At 41.7% G+C, this 16,928-nt stretch overlaps 1 protein-coding gene across 1 annotated transcript in view; it reads right to left on the bottom strand.

Annotated features, from left to right (window-relative positions):
• Positions 1-3,252, bottom strand: part of LOC120065487 (SWI/SNF-related matrix-associated actin-dependent regulator of chromatin subfamily D member 1-like) — a 31,888-nt gene extending 28,636 nt beyond the window's left edge. Inside the window, exon 1 of the mRNA XM_039016532.1 lies at positions 3,044-3,252. Coding sequence (XP_038872460.1) covers positions 3,044-3,229 — 186 coding nt within the window. The 5' untranslated portion in view covers positions 3,230-3,252. The remainder of the gene's footprint in view (positions 1-3,043) is intronic.
• Between the last annotated feature and the right edge of the window lie 13,676 nt (positions 3,253-16,928).

Genomic DNA, 16,928 nt, shown 5'->3' with positions numbered 1-16,928 from the left:
TACATAAACCGCCTCTACCCTCTGTTCTTTTGGCGAATGTACAATCACTGGAGAAGAAACTAGACAAGCTCTGTTCGAGATTATACTATCAAATGGGACCTGAAGAACTGTAATATCCTGTTTGTCAGAGTCGTGGCTGAACAAAGACATGGATAATATACTGGTTTCTCTATGCGTCGCCAGGACAGAGCAGCAGCGTCTGGTAAGCTCAAGGGGGTGTTAACAACCGCCGGTACGCAATCTCTAGTATTAAGGAAGTCTCTAGGTTCTGCTCGGCTGAGTTAGAATACCTAATGATGATGATAATGGAAACAGAGAAAACCCTGAAAGATATTAAATCTAAATGTACTGCTCGCGTGTCACACAATGTGACCAAAACAAAGATCTACACACAGGCAAGAGGCATTTCTCACTTGATACAAAATATGGATTTAATATATTTCAGCTTTTTATAGAACCACCTGCAACTGGACATGGACATTTATAAGACACCCCTTTCTCCGAATCGAGAACAAAGACAGTATCATCAAGAGCAGATTAATTTAAACATATATGACAGAGTTTTGTATAAACCAACGTTACCCTGTAACGCCCAGTAATAGAAACATTGTTGATGAAAGGTATGTGGACACCTGCTCGTCGAACATCTCATTCCAAAATCATGGGCCTTAATATGGAGTTGGTCCCCCCCCTTGCTGCTATAACAGCCTCCACTCTTCTGGGAAGGCTTTCCTCTTGATGTTGGAACATCTAGTGGAAATGCCACAAGAGCATTAGTGAGGTAGGGCACTGATGTTGGGCGATTAGGCTCGCAGTCGCCGTTCCAATTTCAAGTTGGCTAAACTTGAAATATAAAGATTAGCTGGCTAGTCACAAGAATGTAGGCTTGAGAGATTATTGATGAGATCTGTGTTCATTTTCTATAGCCTAATGCCTGCAACAAGAAGTTAGTCATTATTAGTGAATGAGCATCTTGCATGGTTCTAGTTAAACTTGTAACAGAAAAGGGCATTTTCATAGACAGACTAGAAAGCCAGATCAGTGATTATTGCAAAGAGCAGGTAAAACTATTTTTTATAAAATAATTTAATTATTAGTGGGTCTCATGGTTGTGGAAGGCTTATATTTAGCCTAGGTATAACTTCACAAACCCTGAATTCATAGATTATTGCTGACTGTTTGAAATGCTGTGTATTTTACTTTTAAACTGTACAACAACGCATATTTAGAGAAAATATGTTCCCCAATGCTGGAAGGAGGGCCTGAGTAAAAAAAGTTTGGGAACACCTGATGACTACAGTAGAGACAAAGATTTAAACTAAACCCAGATAGACCACAGCCTGCCGTTTCCAATGGGAACAAATGAGTCATAGTGGGCAGAGCAAGCAAGGAGGTAGGTAGAGCCAAGCACGAGCTAGCGAGATCCTATTGGCACGTTCTAGCATACATCTACATAGTTCTGTTATGGAACGTCTCCTATGTGAAGTGTACTATATACAACTCAATAAGCCTTTGCACTCCTAAACAACGCGATTTAAAAAAACTTTTGCAAAGGGTAAAGTCTACTAAACATAGTCCACTCTGATCATAACAGATTTTAGTTTTGGGAATAGAAAACTGTATTGTGATCAAATGTTTAATCGATGGGAAAATTAGCAGAATGTCGGCCAAAATCCATCTCGTTCCATCTTCTTCTACTGCTGGACAGTGGCCTTCCTCTCACTACCATATTTGGTAGTGAGTGGAAACGCCAAGTGGATGCTTCACATTTATACATCTCATCTGTGGTAGAGATGCACACACCACCTTTCATTCAATCATCTGCAGATGTTGCCAGAATATACAGACCCTACAGTTACGCTTGTTTACACTGAGCTGCACTGGGGTCAGAACGCAATCAGGGTTACATTAAGACACAGTGGTGAGCGGCTTAAGATATGGGTTCAAAAACTTCCCTCAATGCTTAACTGGCTAAAGTTGGCTAGCTAGCTAGTTACTTCCAGACACAATTGGAAGAACACCTCACTGACCATTTTACTTGCCCTACAAGAGCTGGTTAGGCTGTTTTCATGTTATCTAGTTAGTGACTGTGTTGCTGGCAACCATTTTAATTGTTTTTCTGCTGACATCATCAAATTCAACAGGTTTTTGAATTCAAATAAAAAATCTAATTTTATTTGTCAAATGCGCTGAATACAACAGGTAGACTTTACTGTGAAATGCTTACTTACAAGCCCTTAATAACCAACAACGCAGTTAAGAAAAATAAGTTAAGAAAATATTTACTAAATAAATGAACATTTAAAAAAAGTAACAATACAATAACGACTATATTATGTATATATATATATATATATTTACAAAATCATTATTGGGGTACTGGTACTGAGTCAATGTGCTGGGGTACAGGTTAGACGAGGTAATTTAGGTAATATGTACATGTAGGTAGGGTTATTCATCAGTTATTCTGTGCTCTGGCACACTCAGACAAGAGTGCCCTGAAATCAGAGTAGATAGCCAATGAGTTTACTAACACATTCCTAATGTAACCATGATTGCGTCCTGACCCCAGTGCAACTTTGTGTAAACGGAAGTAACGGGAGGTTCTGTATCTTCTGGCAACCGCGGATTTAAAACCAGACAAATCAAATCAAATTTTACTTAGTTAGCTACCCAGATAGCTTTTGGCTAACACACGCCAAACTACTAGCAAATGGACTAGTTAGTTAGACAGTTAACGAGCTAGTTTAGCTAACGTATTAGTTTTAACCGCCACGGGGACAGACTTAGCTCATAGCTAGCGCGGTAGGTGGTGGTCACCTACAAAGTGTAGTTAGCTACAGTAGCTAACTACCCAGTTGTGCATAAACATAACATTGTGAATAGCCACAAAACAATAAATCAAGGATGGTAATCAGGGGCCTTTACGAGTAACGTCACCGTACCCCGTCGTTAACTACATATCATTAGTACAGTATAGGCTAACTACCGCTTTGAAAACGGCTTTGTTCTAGCTAACGTTAGCCGTTGAATCGTGGCTCACCGGGTATCCAGGCCCAGGCATCGGAGATCGGTAAAGGTGGTTCTGTGCGCCCGATGAGAGTCCCATCCTTCCACCAGGAGTTCCAGGTCCCATGCCTGGTCCTCCACCTTGCACCTGGGGTCCGGGTCCCATTCCCCCGCCACCACCTCCCGTTGGAGCCGATTGAAAACTACCTCTGGCCGCCATCTCCCCTGGATGTCTCCGCCACCGGATAGTGGAACGGAACTATCGCGACTCGCGAGAGTAGTCTAGTTGATGTAGCGGAGCGTTTCTTTATAACACAGCGACCTCTGCTGTTTAATTTCCATACAACCAGCCCTTATTGAGGTAAACATGTTACAATCTACAGCAGCCTATGAAAGCAGTTTCAAAATAAAAACAACCAAATATGCAGATCCCGTTTGAAGTTGTATAGGCCTACAATACCGTTTCATTTTATAGCCACGTCTCTAATTTTTTTGCTGTGCGTAATAGGAGCGCTCGCGGGCGCACAGAACCAGCTTTGGAGTCAGAATAACGTTGAATGATTGTTGCATGAATGCGTGGCGTTTAAATATCATTAATAATCATGCAGTCTGATTAAGACGAATGTACCAATAGCATTTTACATTGTAGAACCAGTTTATTGGTTATAATTGACAATTGGTATGGTCCTGGGAGCCAAGTGCTTATTTGGTGTTTGAGCTCCTCTTAGACAGATTCGATTTCTCAGATAGGACAGGAGGCTATTTCTTTTGAGATTTTGCGCATATTTATTTGGTAAATGTACTTGTATATTTTGTACGATATTGGATCACCAAGAGCTGTAAATACATCTACATTCGAAGGACGTCAACCTGCCTTGCCTTCAGCTGATTTGATGCTGACTTCCTATTTTACCTTTATTTAACTAGGCAAGCCAGTTAAGAACAAATTCTTATTTACAATGACAGCCTAGGAACAGTGGGTTAACTGCCTTGTTCAGGGGCAGAATGACAAATGTTAACCTTGTCAGCTCGGTGATTCAATCTAGCAACCTTTCGGTTACTGGACCAACGCTCTAACCACTAGGCTACCTGCCGCCCCAATTACATAGGCTAATAAAAATATGTTGTAGACAAAATAACCAAAAGAGCTGTCTGGTATCCTCAATAAATAGACAAAGATTTGTAGTTGAACAAGTCGTTGCATGTATAGATATTTTGTTTTGCTTGACTTGAAACTTGACTTAAAAACGTGTGACTCGACTTGACTTGATCTTAGAATGCACGACTTGGACTTTACTCCAGTCTTGACCCGTTCTACTTGGGACTCGACTTGAGACTTGTTTGTGACTCGAATAATAGTGACTTGGTCCCATCTCTGATGTTTACTGTATTAAGAGGGTAAACAATAGCCTGTTTAAAGTGTAAATAAATAATGGAAGAAAGGGAGGGAAAAAAACACTCACTGAAATATTTGTTAAGTTTTGTTCTGTCCTCAGCTGCCAAAAAATAAGATTAAAAGTTAAAGAATATTTCAGGGAGTGTGGACTTTTCCTTTCATCCAGTAAATATCAACCCAACATGTAAACCCAACATGTAAAATGTTGGTCCCATGTTTCATGAGCAGAAATAAAAGATCCCAGAAATGTTCCATACGCACAAAAAGCTTTAGATCATTTCTCAGTACATCCAACAGGCTTCACAACCGTAGACCACGTGTAACCACACCAGCCCAGGACCTCCACATCCGGCTTCTTCACCGGCAGGATCGTCTGAGACCAGCCACCTGCACATCTGATGAAACTGTGGGTTCGCAAAACTGAAGAAGGTCTGCACAAACTGTCAGAAACCGTCTCAGGGAAGCTGATCTGCGTTCTCGTCGTCCTCACCAGGGTCTTGATCTGACTGCAGTTCGGCGTCGTAACCGACTTCAGTGGGAAAATGCTCACCTTCGAAGGCCACTGGAACGCTGGAGAAGTGTGCTCTTTATGGATGAATCTGGTTTCAACTGTACCGGGCCAGATGGCAGACAGTGTGTATAGCGTCATGTGGTCGAGCGGTTTGCTGATGTCAACGGCGGTGGGGTTATGGTATGGGCAGGCATAAACTAGGGACAACAAACACAATTGTATTTTATTGATGGAAATTTGGAATGCAGAGATATCGTGACGAGATCCCGAGGCTCATTGTCGTGCCATTCATCCGCTGCCATCACCTCATGTTTCAGCATGATAATGCACAGCCTCATGTTGCAAGGATCTGTACACAATTCCTGGAAGCTGAAAATGTCCCAGCCTTCATAATCACCAAACATGTCACCCACTGAGCATGTTTGGGATGCTCTGGATCGTGTGTACAACAGGGTGTCCCAGTTCCTGCCAGTATCCAGCAACTTCACACAGCCGTCGAAGAGAAGTGGGACAACATTACACAATCAACAGACGGATCAACTCTATGCAAAGGAGATGTGTCACACTGCATGAGGCAAATGGTGGTCACACCAGATACTGACTGGTTCTGATCCATGCCCCTACTTATTTTTTTAACCCACCTTTTTCAATCTTGTCTCATCACTGCAACTCCCCAACGGACTCGGGAGAGACAAAGGTGGAGTCATGCATCCATTGATCGATCGATCGAAACATGACCCACCTAACCGTGCTCCTTAACACCAATGTGTCGGAAGAAACACAGTCGCTAGAGCGCAATGAGCCAAGTAAAGCCCCCCGGACAAACCCTCCCCTAACCTGGACAACGCTGGGCCAATTGTGCACCGTCTTATGGGACTCTCGGCACAGCCCGGGAATGAACCCGGGTCTGTAGTAACGCTTCTAGCCTTAGACGGCTGCGCCACTCGGGAGGCCCCCCATTACCTTTTAAAGGTGTCTGTGACCAACAGATGAATATCTGTATTCCCAGTCATGTGAAATCCATCGAGTAGACTGATTTCCTTATATGAACTGTAACTCAGTAAAATCTTTGAAATTATTGCATCTTGCTCTTCTTTTTACTACAACCATTTGAGCTGAGCCCATTGATTTGTCTATATACTGTAAATGTACACACACAAATTTGACAGACATCTCATTTACTTGAGTCTTTTTATTTAAATGTTTTATTTAACCTTTATTTAACTAGGCAAGTCAGTTAAGAACAAATTCTTAATTTACAATGACGGCCTACCAAAATGCCTCCTGCGGGGACGGGAGCTGGGATTAAAAATAAACAATTAAATAAAAACCAATAACAACCATGACATTACAACTAGGCCACAGGGGAGCCTCTTCAGCCCCACAGCTGTATCATCATATATTCAGTTACAGACTTATCTCATAAGATAATTCAGAATCATTGACGTGTTCTTTGGATAGAACAAGCTGATCAGCCTGCATGGCTGCCTGCCATCAGTTTTATTAGAAAATCAATAATGGAAGACGTTAAATCAAAAGAATCTTCCTTATGATGTCATGTTGATTCACTCACATTAATTGTGATGAAATCAGGGAGAGAGAGAGAGTGTGAGAGCAAAAGGTAGAGAGTGAGAGAGAAAAAGGGAGAGAAAGAGAGAGGAGAGAGAGAGAAAGAGAAAGTAAAAAAGTATTAAGAGTAAGAGAAAGTATTAGGGAGGAGAGCATTGTTTATTAACAGTCAGTTCAGCTTTCTCACTCAGCTCGCTTGGTCACCTGTCTGGACATGACTCAACACTGAACATCTGGCTGAAACAGACAGTGGCTGAAATAAAATCTTGGTTGAGAAAACATTGTGTACTGTACATACTTTAATTAATCCAATAAAATGTCAAGGAGGGAGCAAGAGAGAGCGAGAGGATTGGGGAGATGGTGTTGTTTATTAACAAACAGTTAGGCCAGCTCTCTCTCGCAGTGGCCCGGCTGCAACGTGACTCAATGCTGAAATGTTTGCAGTGGCTGAAATAAAATCATGGTTGCACACTTTTAATTTGTTCTCAATTTGACCTTCCACAAAAACAACAGGATTTATTGGTTTGCTTACCACGCAGGAAGCATTGATAAATTCACTGTACGTACGCAGAGAGAGAAAGAGGGAGAGAGACAGAGAGAGAGAGAGAAAGTGATGGAAAATAAATCAGCCTCAGTGACAATTATTTGAATAATTCAATGGATGTTTTGTGCACAGAGGTGATGACTATGGAAATTGTCTTTCTGGGCCAGGCGTCAGTTAAACTGCAGTACCGATGCAAAACTGTAGGAGCACTCAAAACCGTGCTTTTATAACAGAACCCTGGCCCCTTGGTCCAGACAGGGCCTAAGTCTATAACTCACTATAGTGTAATGGCCCGGCATTAATCAACACAACACACCCTTTTACAGACTCGCTTTGATGATGTCATTAATGATGTCATTAAACTCCTGGCTGTTAGCAGGCTTACAGTGCTACAAATCTATACATTTTACACTGTGACAAATGTGTGTCGCCAAATTGGGGCTGGGATTTTGGGGCTGGGAGTGTGTGTCTGTGTGTGAGATAGAGGCAGCAGAGAGAGAGAGATAGAGACAGCAGAGAGAGAGATAGAGAGAGAGCGAGAGATAGAGACAGTGAGAGATAGAGACAGCGAGAGAGAGACAGAGAGAGAGCGAGACAACGAGAGAGAGTGTGAGAGAGAGAGAGAGAGAGAGAGAGAGAGAGAGAGAGAGAGAGAGAGAGAGAGAGACCATGTATGTGTGTGTCTAAGGCTGTTTGTGAGCTAGTAAATACAGCCATCTGCCTCTAGACTCTGTACCGGTTATGTTTGACAGAGTGGTTTCATTGACTTCACGGTCCTTTTTCATGTGGTAACACTAAAACAGTAAACAGAAAACATTTCTCATCCTTTCAGACACATACTGTACCAATGAGCCATGTAGTTACTGAGTGTTCAAAGCAACACATCTTATAGGATATTGCAGTCAGTAGAATCTTATAATTTAGGTCTCAACAGCCTAATTTGCTGGCTCGTCATTAAAATGTTTACTACATGCAAGGGACAATCTTCACTGTGTAAAAACACTGTTGATGAAGCCTGCTTAATGAATGTGTGGGTGTGCGTGTTAGTGTGCACGTTGCATGGGTGTGTGTGTGTGCGTGAACGTGTTTTAAAACCTTTCTTGACAGCCTCAACTACTGCAGATGCTACATTTTTTTTAAACGGATGAAGACGAAAGAAGAACCCTAAATCTGAAATAATAAATAGCATTGTTGTGTCCCAAATGGCCCCCTCTTCCCTATATAGTGCAGAACCCTGGTCAAAAGTAGTGCACTATTTAGTAAATAGGGTGCCATTCAGGATGAGTCTCAACTGTAATGACTAATCCTCTTAACGAAACAGTTACGCAAAGTAGAGCCTCGAGGATCACTAGAGCTCTACCGCCGCCTTATCTAAGACAAACGGCTGGCCTACTAATTGCACTGTGAGATCAGACACGATATTAATACTTAAGCGCTGCTGCCTGGAAAACTCTGACTCAGTGTTCTGACATGCTAGTTGGCTGTTAGCAGGAAGCGAATGTAATTGGGAGAAGTTGGAATGTTCTTTTACTGTCTTAGAAAACTATCTCACTTGTGAGGCAGAAAAGGGATAGTATGTGTTACGAAACCAATAGCTAGCCTGCTAGTATTGTTTCACTCGCTAAGTTTAGGCGACTTAGACCTAGCTAACTGGTCTGTAACCTGATTTGATGTGTGCATTAATATGAGAAGTAAACGTATGCAACCAGGTGTGGACTGTATGGAGACAGCCACCTTGCATTAGGCCCAGGGCCAGCTCTTGCTTGACCTCTTGGTCGGCCAGTCCAAGCAGATAAGTATTCGTTTAAAGTGGAGATCCAAAATTTAAAAAAGCATGCCCAAACTAAAGACTCAAAATCAAACAAAGGGCCTCATGGCCAACAAACAAACCAGCAGCCTCATGGCTCTCCAAACAAACCAGCAGCCTCATGGCTCTCCAAACAAACCAGCAACCTCATGGCTACCAAACAAACCAGCAGCCTCATGGCTCTCCAAACAAACCAGCAGCCTCATGGCTCTCCAAACAAACCAGCAGCCTCATGGCTCTCCAAACAAACCAGCAGCCTCATGGCTACCAAACAAACCAGCAACCTCATGGCTACCAAACAAACCAGTAGCCTCATGGCTCTCCAAACAAACAAGCAGCTTCATGGCTTTCCAAACAAACCAGTAGCCTCATGGCTCTCCAAACAAACCAGCAGCCTCATGGCTCTCCAAACAAACCAACAGCCTCATGGCTACCAAACAAACCAGCAACCTCATGGCTACCAAACAAACCAGTAGCCTCATGGCTCTCCAAACAAACCAGCAGCTTCATGGCTCTCCAAACAAACAAGCAGCTTCATGGCTTTCCAAACAAACCAGCAACCTCATGGCTCTCCAAACAAACCAGTAACCTCATGGCTCTCCAAACAAACCAGCAGCTTCATGGCTCTCCAAACAAACCAGCAGCCTCATGGCTCTCCAAACAAACCAGCAACCTCATGGCTCTCCAAACAACGCAGCAACCTCATGGCTCTCCAAACAAACAAGCAGCTTCATGGCTCTCCAAACAAACAAGCAGCTTCATGGCTCTCCAAACAAACCAGCAGCCTCATGGCTCTCCAAACAAACCAGCAGCCTCATGGCTCTCCAAACAAACCAGCAGCCTCATGGCTCTCCAAACAAACCAGCAGCCTCATGGCTCTCCAAACAAACCAGCAACCTCATGGCTACCAAACAAACCAGCAGCCTCATGGCTCTCCAAACAAACCAGCAGCCTCATGGCTCTCCAAACAAACAAGCAGCTTCATGGCTCTCCAAACAAACCAGCAACCTCATGGCTCTCCAAACAAACCAGCAGCTTCATGGCTCTCCAAACAAACCAGCAGCCTCATGGCTCTCCAAACAAACCAGCAACCTCATGGCTCTCCAAACAACGCAGCAACCTCATGGCTCTCCAAACAAACCAGCAGCCTCATGGCTCTCCAAACAAACAAGCAGCTTCATGGCTCTCCAAACAAACAAGCAGCTTCATGGCTCTCCAAACAAACCAGCAGCCTCATGGCTCTCCAAACAAACAAGCAGCTACCTAACTACCTAGTCATCTGTTCTACCTAACTACCTAGTCATCTGTTCTACCTAACTACCTAGTCATCTGTTCTACCTAACTACCTAGTCATCTGTTCTACCTAGTCATCTGTTCTACCTAACTACCTAGTTATCTAATCTACCTAACTACCTAGTTATCTGTTCTACCTAGTTATCTGTTCTACCTAACTCCCTAGTTATCTGTTCCACCTAACTACCTAGTTATCTGTTCTACCTAACTACCTAGTTATCTGTTCTACCTAGTTATCTGTTCTACCTAACTACCTAGTTATCTGTTCCACCTAACTACCTAGTCATCTGTTCTACCTAACTACCTAGTCATCTGTTCTACCTAACTACCTAGTCATCTGTTCTACCTAACTACCTAGTCATCTGTTCTACCTAACTACCTAGTTATCTGTTCTACCTAACTACCTAGTTATCTGTTCTACCTAACTACCTAGTCATCTGTTCTACCTAACTACCTAGTTATCTGTTCTACCTAACTACCTAGTCATCTGTTCTACCTAGTTATCTGTTCTACCTAACTACCTAGTTATCTGTTCTACCTAACTACCTAGTCATCTGTTCTACCTAACTACCTAGTCATCTGTTCTACCTAACTACCTAGTCATCTGTTCTACCTAACTACCTAGTTATCTGTTCTACCTAACTACCTAGTTATCTGTTCTACCTAACTACCTAGTTATCTGTTCTACCTAACTACCTAGTCATCTGTTCTACCTAACTACCTAGTTATCTGTTCTACCTAACTACCTAGTCATCTGTTCTACCTAGTTATCTGTTCTACCTAACTACCTAGTTATCTGTTCCACCTAACTACCTAGTCATCTGTTCTACCTAACTACCTAGTCATCTGTTCTACCTAACTACCTAGTCATCTGTTCTACCTAACTACCTAGTTATCTGTTCTACCTAACTACCTAGTTATCTGTTCTACCTAACTACCTAGTTATCTGTTCTACCTAACTACCTAGTCATCTGTTCTACCTAACTACCTAGTTATCTGTTCTACCTAACTACCTAGTCATCTGTTCTACCTAGTCATCTGTTCTACCTAACTACCTAGTCATCTGTTCTACCTAACTACCTAGTCATCTGTTCTACCTAACTACCTAGTCATCTGTTCTACCTAACTACCTAGTTATCTGTTCTACCTAACTACCTAGTTATCTGTTCTACCTAACTACCTAGTTATCTGTTCTACCTAACTATGTAGTCATCTGTTCTACCTAACTATGTAGTCATCTGTTCTACCTAACTACCTAGTTATCTGTTCTACCTAACTACCTAGTCATCTGTTCTACCTAACTACCTAGTCATCTGTTCTACCTAACTACCTAGTCATCTGTTCTACCTAACTACCTAGTTATCTGTTCTACCTAACTACCTAGTTATCTGTTCTACCTAACTATGTAGTCATCTGTTCTACCTAACTATGTAGTCATCTGTTCTACCTAACTATGTAGTCATCTGTTCTACCTAACTATGTAGTCATCTGTTCTATCTGGCTACATAGTTATATGTTCTATCTGGCTACGTAGTTATCTGTTCTATGTAGTTATCTATTTTACCTAGCTATGTAGTTATTTGTTCTATGTAGTTATCTGTTCTACCTGGCTATGTAGTTATCTATTCTATGTAGTTATCTGTTCTGCCTGGTTGTCTGTTCTATGTAGTTGTCTGTTCTACCTAACTGTGCAGTTATCACAGTAAATCATGCTCACATCACTTCCTGTTGAACGTGGATTGAGGGAGAGCTCGGTTTGTTGTTTTGTAAAGTTTTGAAAGTCTCTGAAAAAGTGTTCTATTGAAAAAGTTTGGTTACTAACTGTTAGCTAGCTAACTTTGAGTTTGGATCCCGCGACACGATTGGCATCAGTTGCTGGGCCCGCTGCTATCTGTCCAGGGATCCTGCCGACCAAGGGTATGAAGAGCTGCTTGACGTAGAAGATAGTATAGCTGCTAGCTGCCTATTAAACTAGCAGGGTTTCCTTGAGGGCCTGAACGCAGTTAGCCATTGTGACTGGGACCACAGGACCACGCATTGTCCCGGACTTGTGGCTCAGGATGTTAAATTGCAGGCGCAGACGCTCCGATTTCAAAACGATTTGGCGCACAGTTGAAAAGTTAACGCGCGGACTAATTAGACAAATAAAAGCAGTTATTTTCAATGGGTGCGATATAAGAGGTGTGGCGAAAAGGTGTGAGAAGAAGAGGGTCCAATGCGTGTTCTCACGGCCAATGGGTGAGAGTTGGCAGCTCTGCAGATTGCTGTCATCTTCACGCTCTCCTGTTTAAACTCATCTCGCTGACCCTGGGAGCAGAACCCCTGTCATTGTCCTGTCTTGCAACAGCACTGTGAACTGTGGCATTTTGAAACATATGATTGGTCTAGTTATGTAAGGGATCAAGGGGATTGGATGCATGTTTTAAAGAAACGCCCCTCAAGATTAGTGGAGCTGAATGCAGACAGAGAATGTTCTCCACTGATTTTATAAAGCTGTATAAAGAGCAGCACAATTGTTTTATGTACAATGTTGTCAACAAAATTAGGTTGCTGTTACTCCCGTCCCAATTATTGCAGATTGCAGCCTTTTGACAGCATGTACTAAAGTCCATTTAATCCTCTTGGATTAGACTTGGATTAGACCCCTTGTTTGGTGATTGGCATTTGGAAACGGCATCAGACAGACTTACATTAAAATTTAACAGGGAAGTTTGGTAGGGTGACCTTATTTGTTACAATGAAAATAATTTTGTCAAACAGATTGTTAAATTGAAAGTGTAAATTTGATTCTAGAGGGGGGGGGGGGGGGGGGGGGGGGGGGAATTAATAGAACAATTATTTGGTTAGTGTGTAGGGGCAGATTTATGTCCCTCGTCTTCTTATTTACTGGATTTAGTCTGATGAGTGGAACAATTATAATTCTTAACAATGGGCTAAACTATAGGGTAATTAGTGTACTTGTCAGAAACAACACTACTGTCATTCCCTACAGTTATTTTATTATTCCACCTTTCTTCCCAGTTCTGACAGTTCTGACATTTTTTATTTAAGCTTTATTTAACTAGGCAAGTCAGTTAAGAACAAATTCTTATTTTCAACAATGGCCTAGGAACAGTGGGTTAGCTGCCTTGTTCAGGGGTAGAACAACAGATTTTTACCTTGTCAGCTCGGGGATTCAAACTAGCAACCTTTCGGGTTACTGGCCCAACGCTCTAACCACTAGGCTACCTGCCGCCCCCAATTATTGTTATAACAATAATTTCGCAAAATCACCCAACCTTCAAGAAAAATGTAATGAATATCAACATTCCGGTTGTTTATGCCTACTAAAGAGATTGGGGGTAAGGCCATGCGGTAGATTAGCATCCTGTCCAAGGGGTGTACTTGTACACCAGGCTGCCTTACACTACAGAAAAAGGAGATAGGCTCCTGCTCTATGAGCCGCTTTGGCTCACACAAGTCATGGCTTGTGCAAGGCTACTTACTTACTACTTATGCCTACTAGTTGAAGATCCATGGCATCATCTAACTCAACATTGACCAAAAAAAAAGAATGTGTTTATGAGCTGTGAGTCCCCGTACCATCTCTGCCTAGCATGTGCACAATTCTAAAAGGTCAATAAATTATATTTGATTCCTGGAGCATTTAACATCCCATGCTTATTTGTCTGATTCATTCAAAACTGTCCAAGAATGGCTGCAATAATACATAGCCTCATATCATTACATTTCAAAGTCACAAGTAGACCTATCCGATTTCAAATATGTGATTACTTGCCTAGTTAAATAAAGGTTAAAAAAAAACATTTTCCAAACACCCAGCACTTGGGAAACAGAGTTCAGGGGTGGCCAACTTATCCCAGCCTTGAAAGCTGCCAGAGCGCGTGGGGACATTACTTACATCCGCTATGACAAGCTCATTGTCCACCCTCCCTCCCAGAAGCCTGAAGGGATGAGAGGGCCAAGCCTATGGGTTCGTAGCTTCAACCCTGCAGCACACACAGACACTTACACACAGCTACTGATTAATGGACTGCTAAATGTTTTTCCCCCTTTCCTTTGTTTGCTCTTTTCCATATTATGTCTATCTCTGAGAAGCTACCCAGGAAAGGGCTGAAAATAGCCCATTTTAATATATATGTAGCCTTAGAAATAAGGTTAATAAAATAAATAACTCACTAACATCAGATAACATTATTATATTAGCCATTTCTGAGCCTCACTTAGATTATTATTTTCATGATACAGCAATAGCAATACAAGATATATTTATAGTAGAGACAGGACCGCTTATGTAGGTGGTGTTGCAGCTTTTTCTCATAGACTAGACGTAACTGTCACGGCTGTTGAAGGAAGAGGACCAAGGTGCAGCGTGGGGAGCGTACATATTCCTTTATTCTTGGAAATGCCGACAAAAACAATAAACACTACAAAACAAACCGTGAAGCTCAAAGACTATGTGCCATAAACAAAGTCAACTTCCCACAAAGACAGGTGGGAAAAAGGGATACCTAAGTATGGTTCTCAATCAGAGACAACGATAGACAGCTGTCCCTGATTGAGAACCCTACCCGGCCAAAACATAGAAATACAAATAATAGAACATAGAATACCCACCCCAACTCACACCCTGACCAAACCAAAATAGAGACATAAAAAGGATCTCTAAGGTCAGGGCGTGACAGTAACATAGTAAATGTAAATTTGAGACACTCAAATTAGTATGATATGTTACATTTGGTATGGTTAAATAAGACAGATGGTTACTGAAAGTAGGGTGGATGGGTAGGCGTATAACGCAAACTTCTATCAACCCAAAGGTTGCAAAGTAGAATCGCATTACTGGCACCTTTAGTATTTTAGCTAATTAGCAATGTTTCAACTACTTTTTAGCTACTTTGCAAATACTTAGCATGTTAGCTAACCCTTCCCCTAACCCTTTTAGCTAACCCTTCCCCTAACCTTAACCTGAACCCTTTAACCTAACTCCTAAACTTAACCCTTAAACCGTAGCCTAGCTAACGTTAGCCAGGTAACTATCATTAGCTACCTAGTTAGAATTCGTAACATATCATACATTTTGCAATTTTCGTAACATATAGTACCTTTTCGCAAATTCGTAACATATTGTAAGTTTTGCAATATCATAAAATATAATCCAAATTGTAATTTTAACATATACAAAATGGGTGATGGACATCCACAAATTAATACATACCATATGAAACGTAACATATCATACTAATTGGAGAGTCTCGGGTTTACATATAGAATAATACTAAATGCTCTGAGACCAGGTTGGGTGTTGCAGTATATATTCAGAGTCATATTCCTTTAATGCTTAGAGAAGATCTCATGTTAACTCTTATTAAAGTGTTGTGTTTGCAGGTTCACCTGCCTCATTTAAAGTCTATTATTTTGGGGTGTTGCTATAGACCACCAATTGCTAACAGTCAGTATCTAAATAATGTGTGTGAAATGCTTGATAGTGTAAGTGATGTAAACAGAGAGGGGACCTGACTGTTTTTCATCAAGCTGTCCGCTTAAGAGGAAGCTTCTCACTGTAACCAGTGCCTGTAATCAGGATCAGGTTATTAATCAACCTACCAGGGTGTTTACAAACACTACAGGAAGAAGATCATCCACATGTATTGATCAAATGTTTACTAATACTGTAGAACTTTGTTCTAAAGCTGTTTCTCATGGTGCTTTTAGCAAACTCCAAGCGGGCTGTCATGTGCCTTTTACTGAGGAATGGCTTCCGTCTGGCCACTCTACCATAAAGGCCTGATCGGTGGAGTGCTGCAGAGATCGTTGTCCTTCTGGAAGGTTCTCCCATCTCCACAGAGGAACTCTAGAGCTCTATCAGAGTGACCATCGGGTTCTTGGTCACCTGCCTGACCAAGGCCCTTCTCCCCCAATTGCTCAGTTTGGCTGGGCGGCCAGCTCTAGGAAGAGTCTTGGTGGTTCCAAACTTCTTCCATTTAAGAATGATGGAGGTTGAAGGTTCTTGGGGACCTTCAATTGCTGCAGAAATGTTTTGGCACCCTTCCCCAGATCTGTGCCTCGACACAATCCTGTCTCTGAGCTCTACAGACAATTCCTTTAACCTCATGGCTTGGTTTTTGCTCTGACATGCACTGTCAACTGTGGGACCTTATGTAGACAGGTGTCTTCCTTTTCAAATCATGTCCAATCAATGTAATTTACCACAGGTGGACTCCAATCAAGTTGCAAAACATCTCAAGGATGATCAATGGAAAAATAACAACAGAAACAGGATGCACCTGATCTCAATTTCGAGTCTCAATTTCGAGCAAAAGGTCTGAATATTTATGTAAATAGGGTATTTCTGTTGTTATTTTAAATACATTTGCAAAAATGTCAGAACCTGTTTTCTCTTTGTTATTATGGGGTATTGTGTGTAGATTGATGAGGGTTTTATTTTTGGAATCCATTTTAAAATAATACATTTTAAAATAAGGCTGTAACGTAACAAAATGTGGAAAAAGTGGTGTGGTCAGAATACTTTCCAAAGGTAACGTTCAGGACAGCCAAAGTTCCAAATGCTGGGCCTAAAATTGTGCGTAAGAGATCATACAAACAATTTTGCTATGACTCTTATGTGGATGATGTTACAAATGTTTTGGTCTGAGCATCCAGACGCTGCACTTGATACATTTATGAAATTGCTTCTTCCAATTATTGATAAACATGCACCTGTTAAGAAACTGACTGTTAGAACTGTTAAGGCTCCATGGATTGATGAGGAATTGAAAAACTATGGTTGAAAAATATG

This window comes from Salvelinus namaycush, chromosome 20 (assembly GCF_016432855.1).
Source record: "Salvelinus namaycush isolate Seneca chromosome 20, SaNama_1.0, whole genome shotgun sequence".
Taxonomy (NCBI): Eukaryota; Metazoa; Chordata; class Actinopteri; order Salmoniformes; family Salmonidae; genus Salvelinus; species Salvelinus namaycush.
Note: the sequence above shows the minus strand (reverse complement) of the source record. Positions and strands in the feature narration are given on the sequence as shown.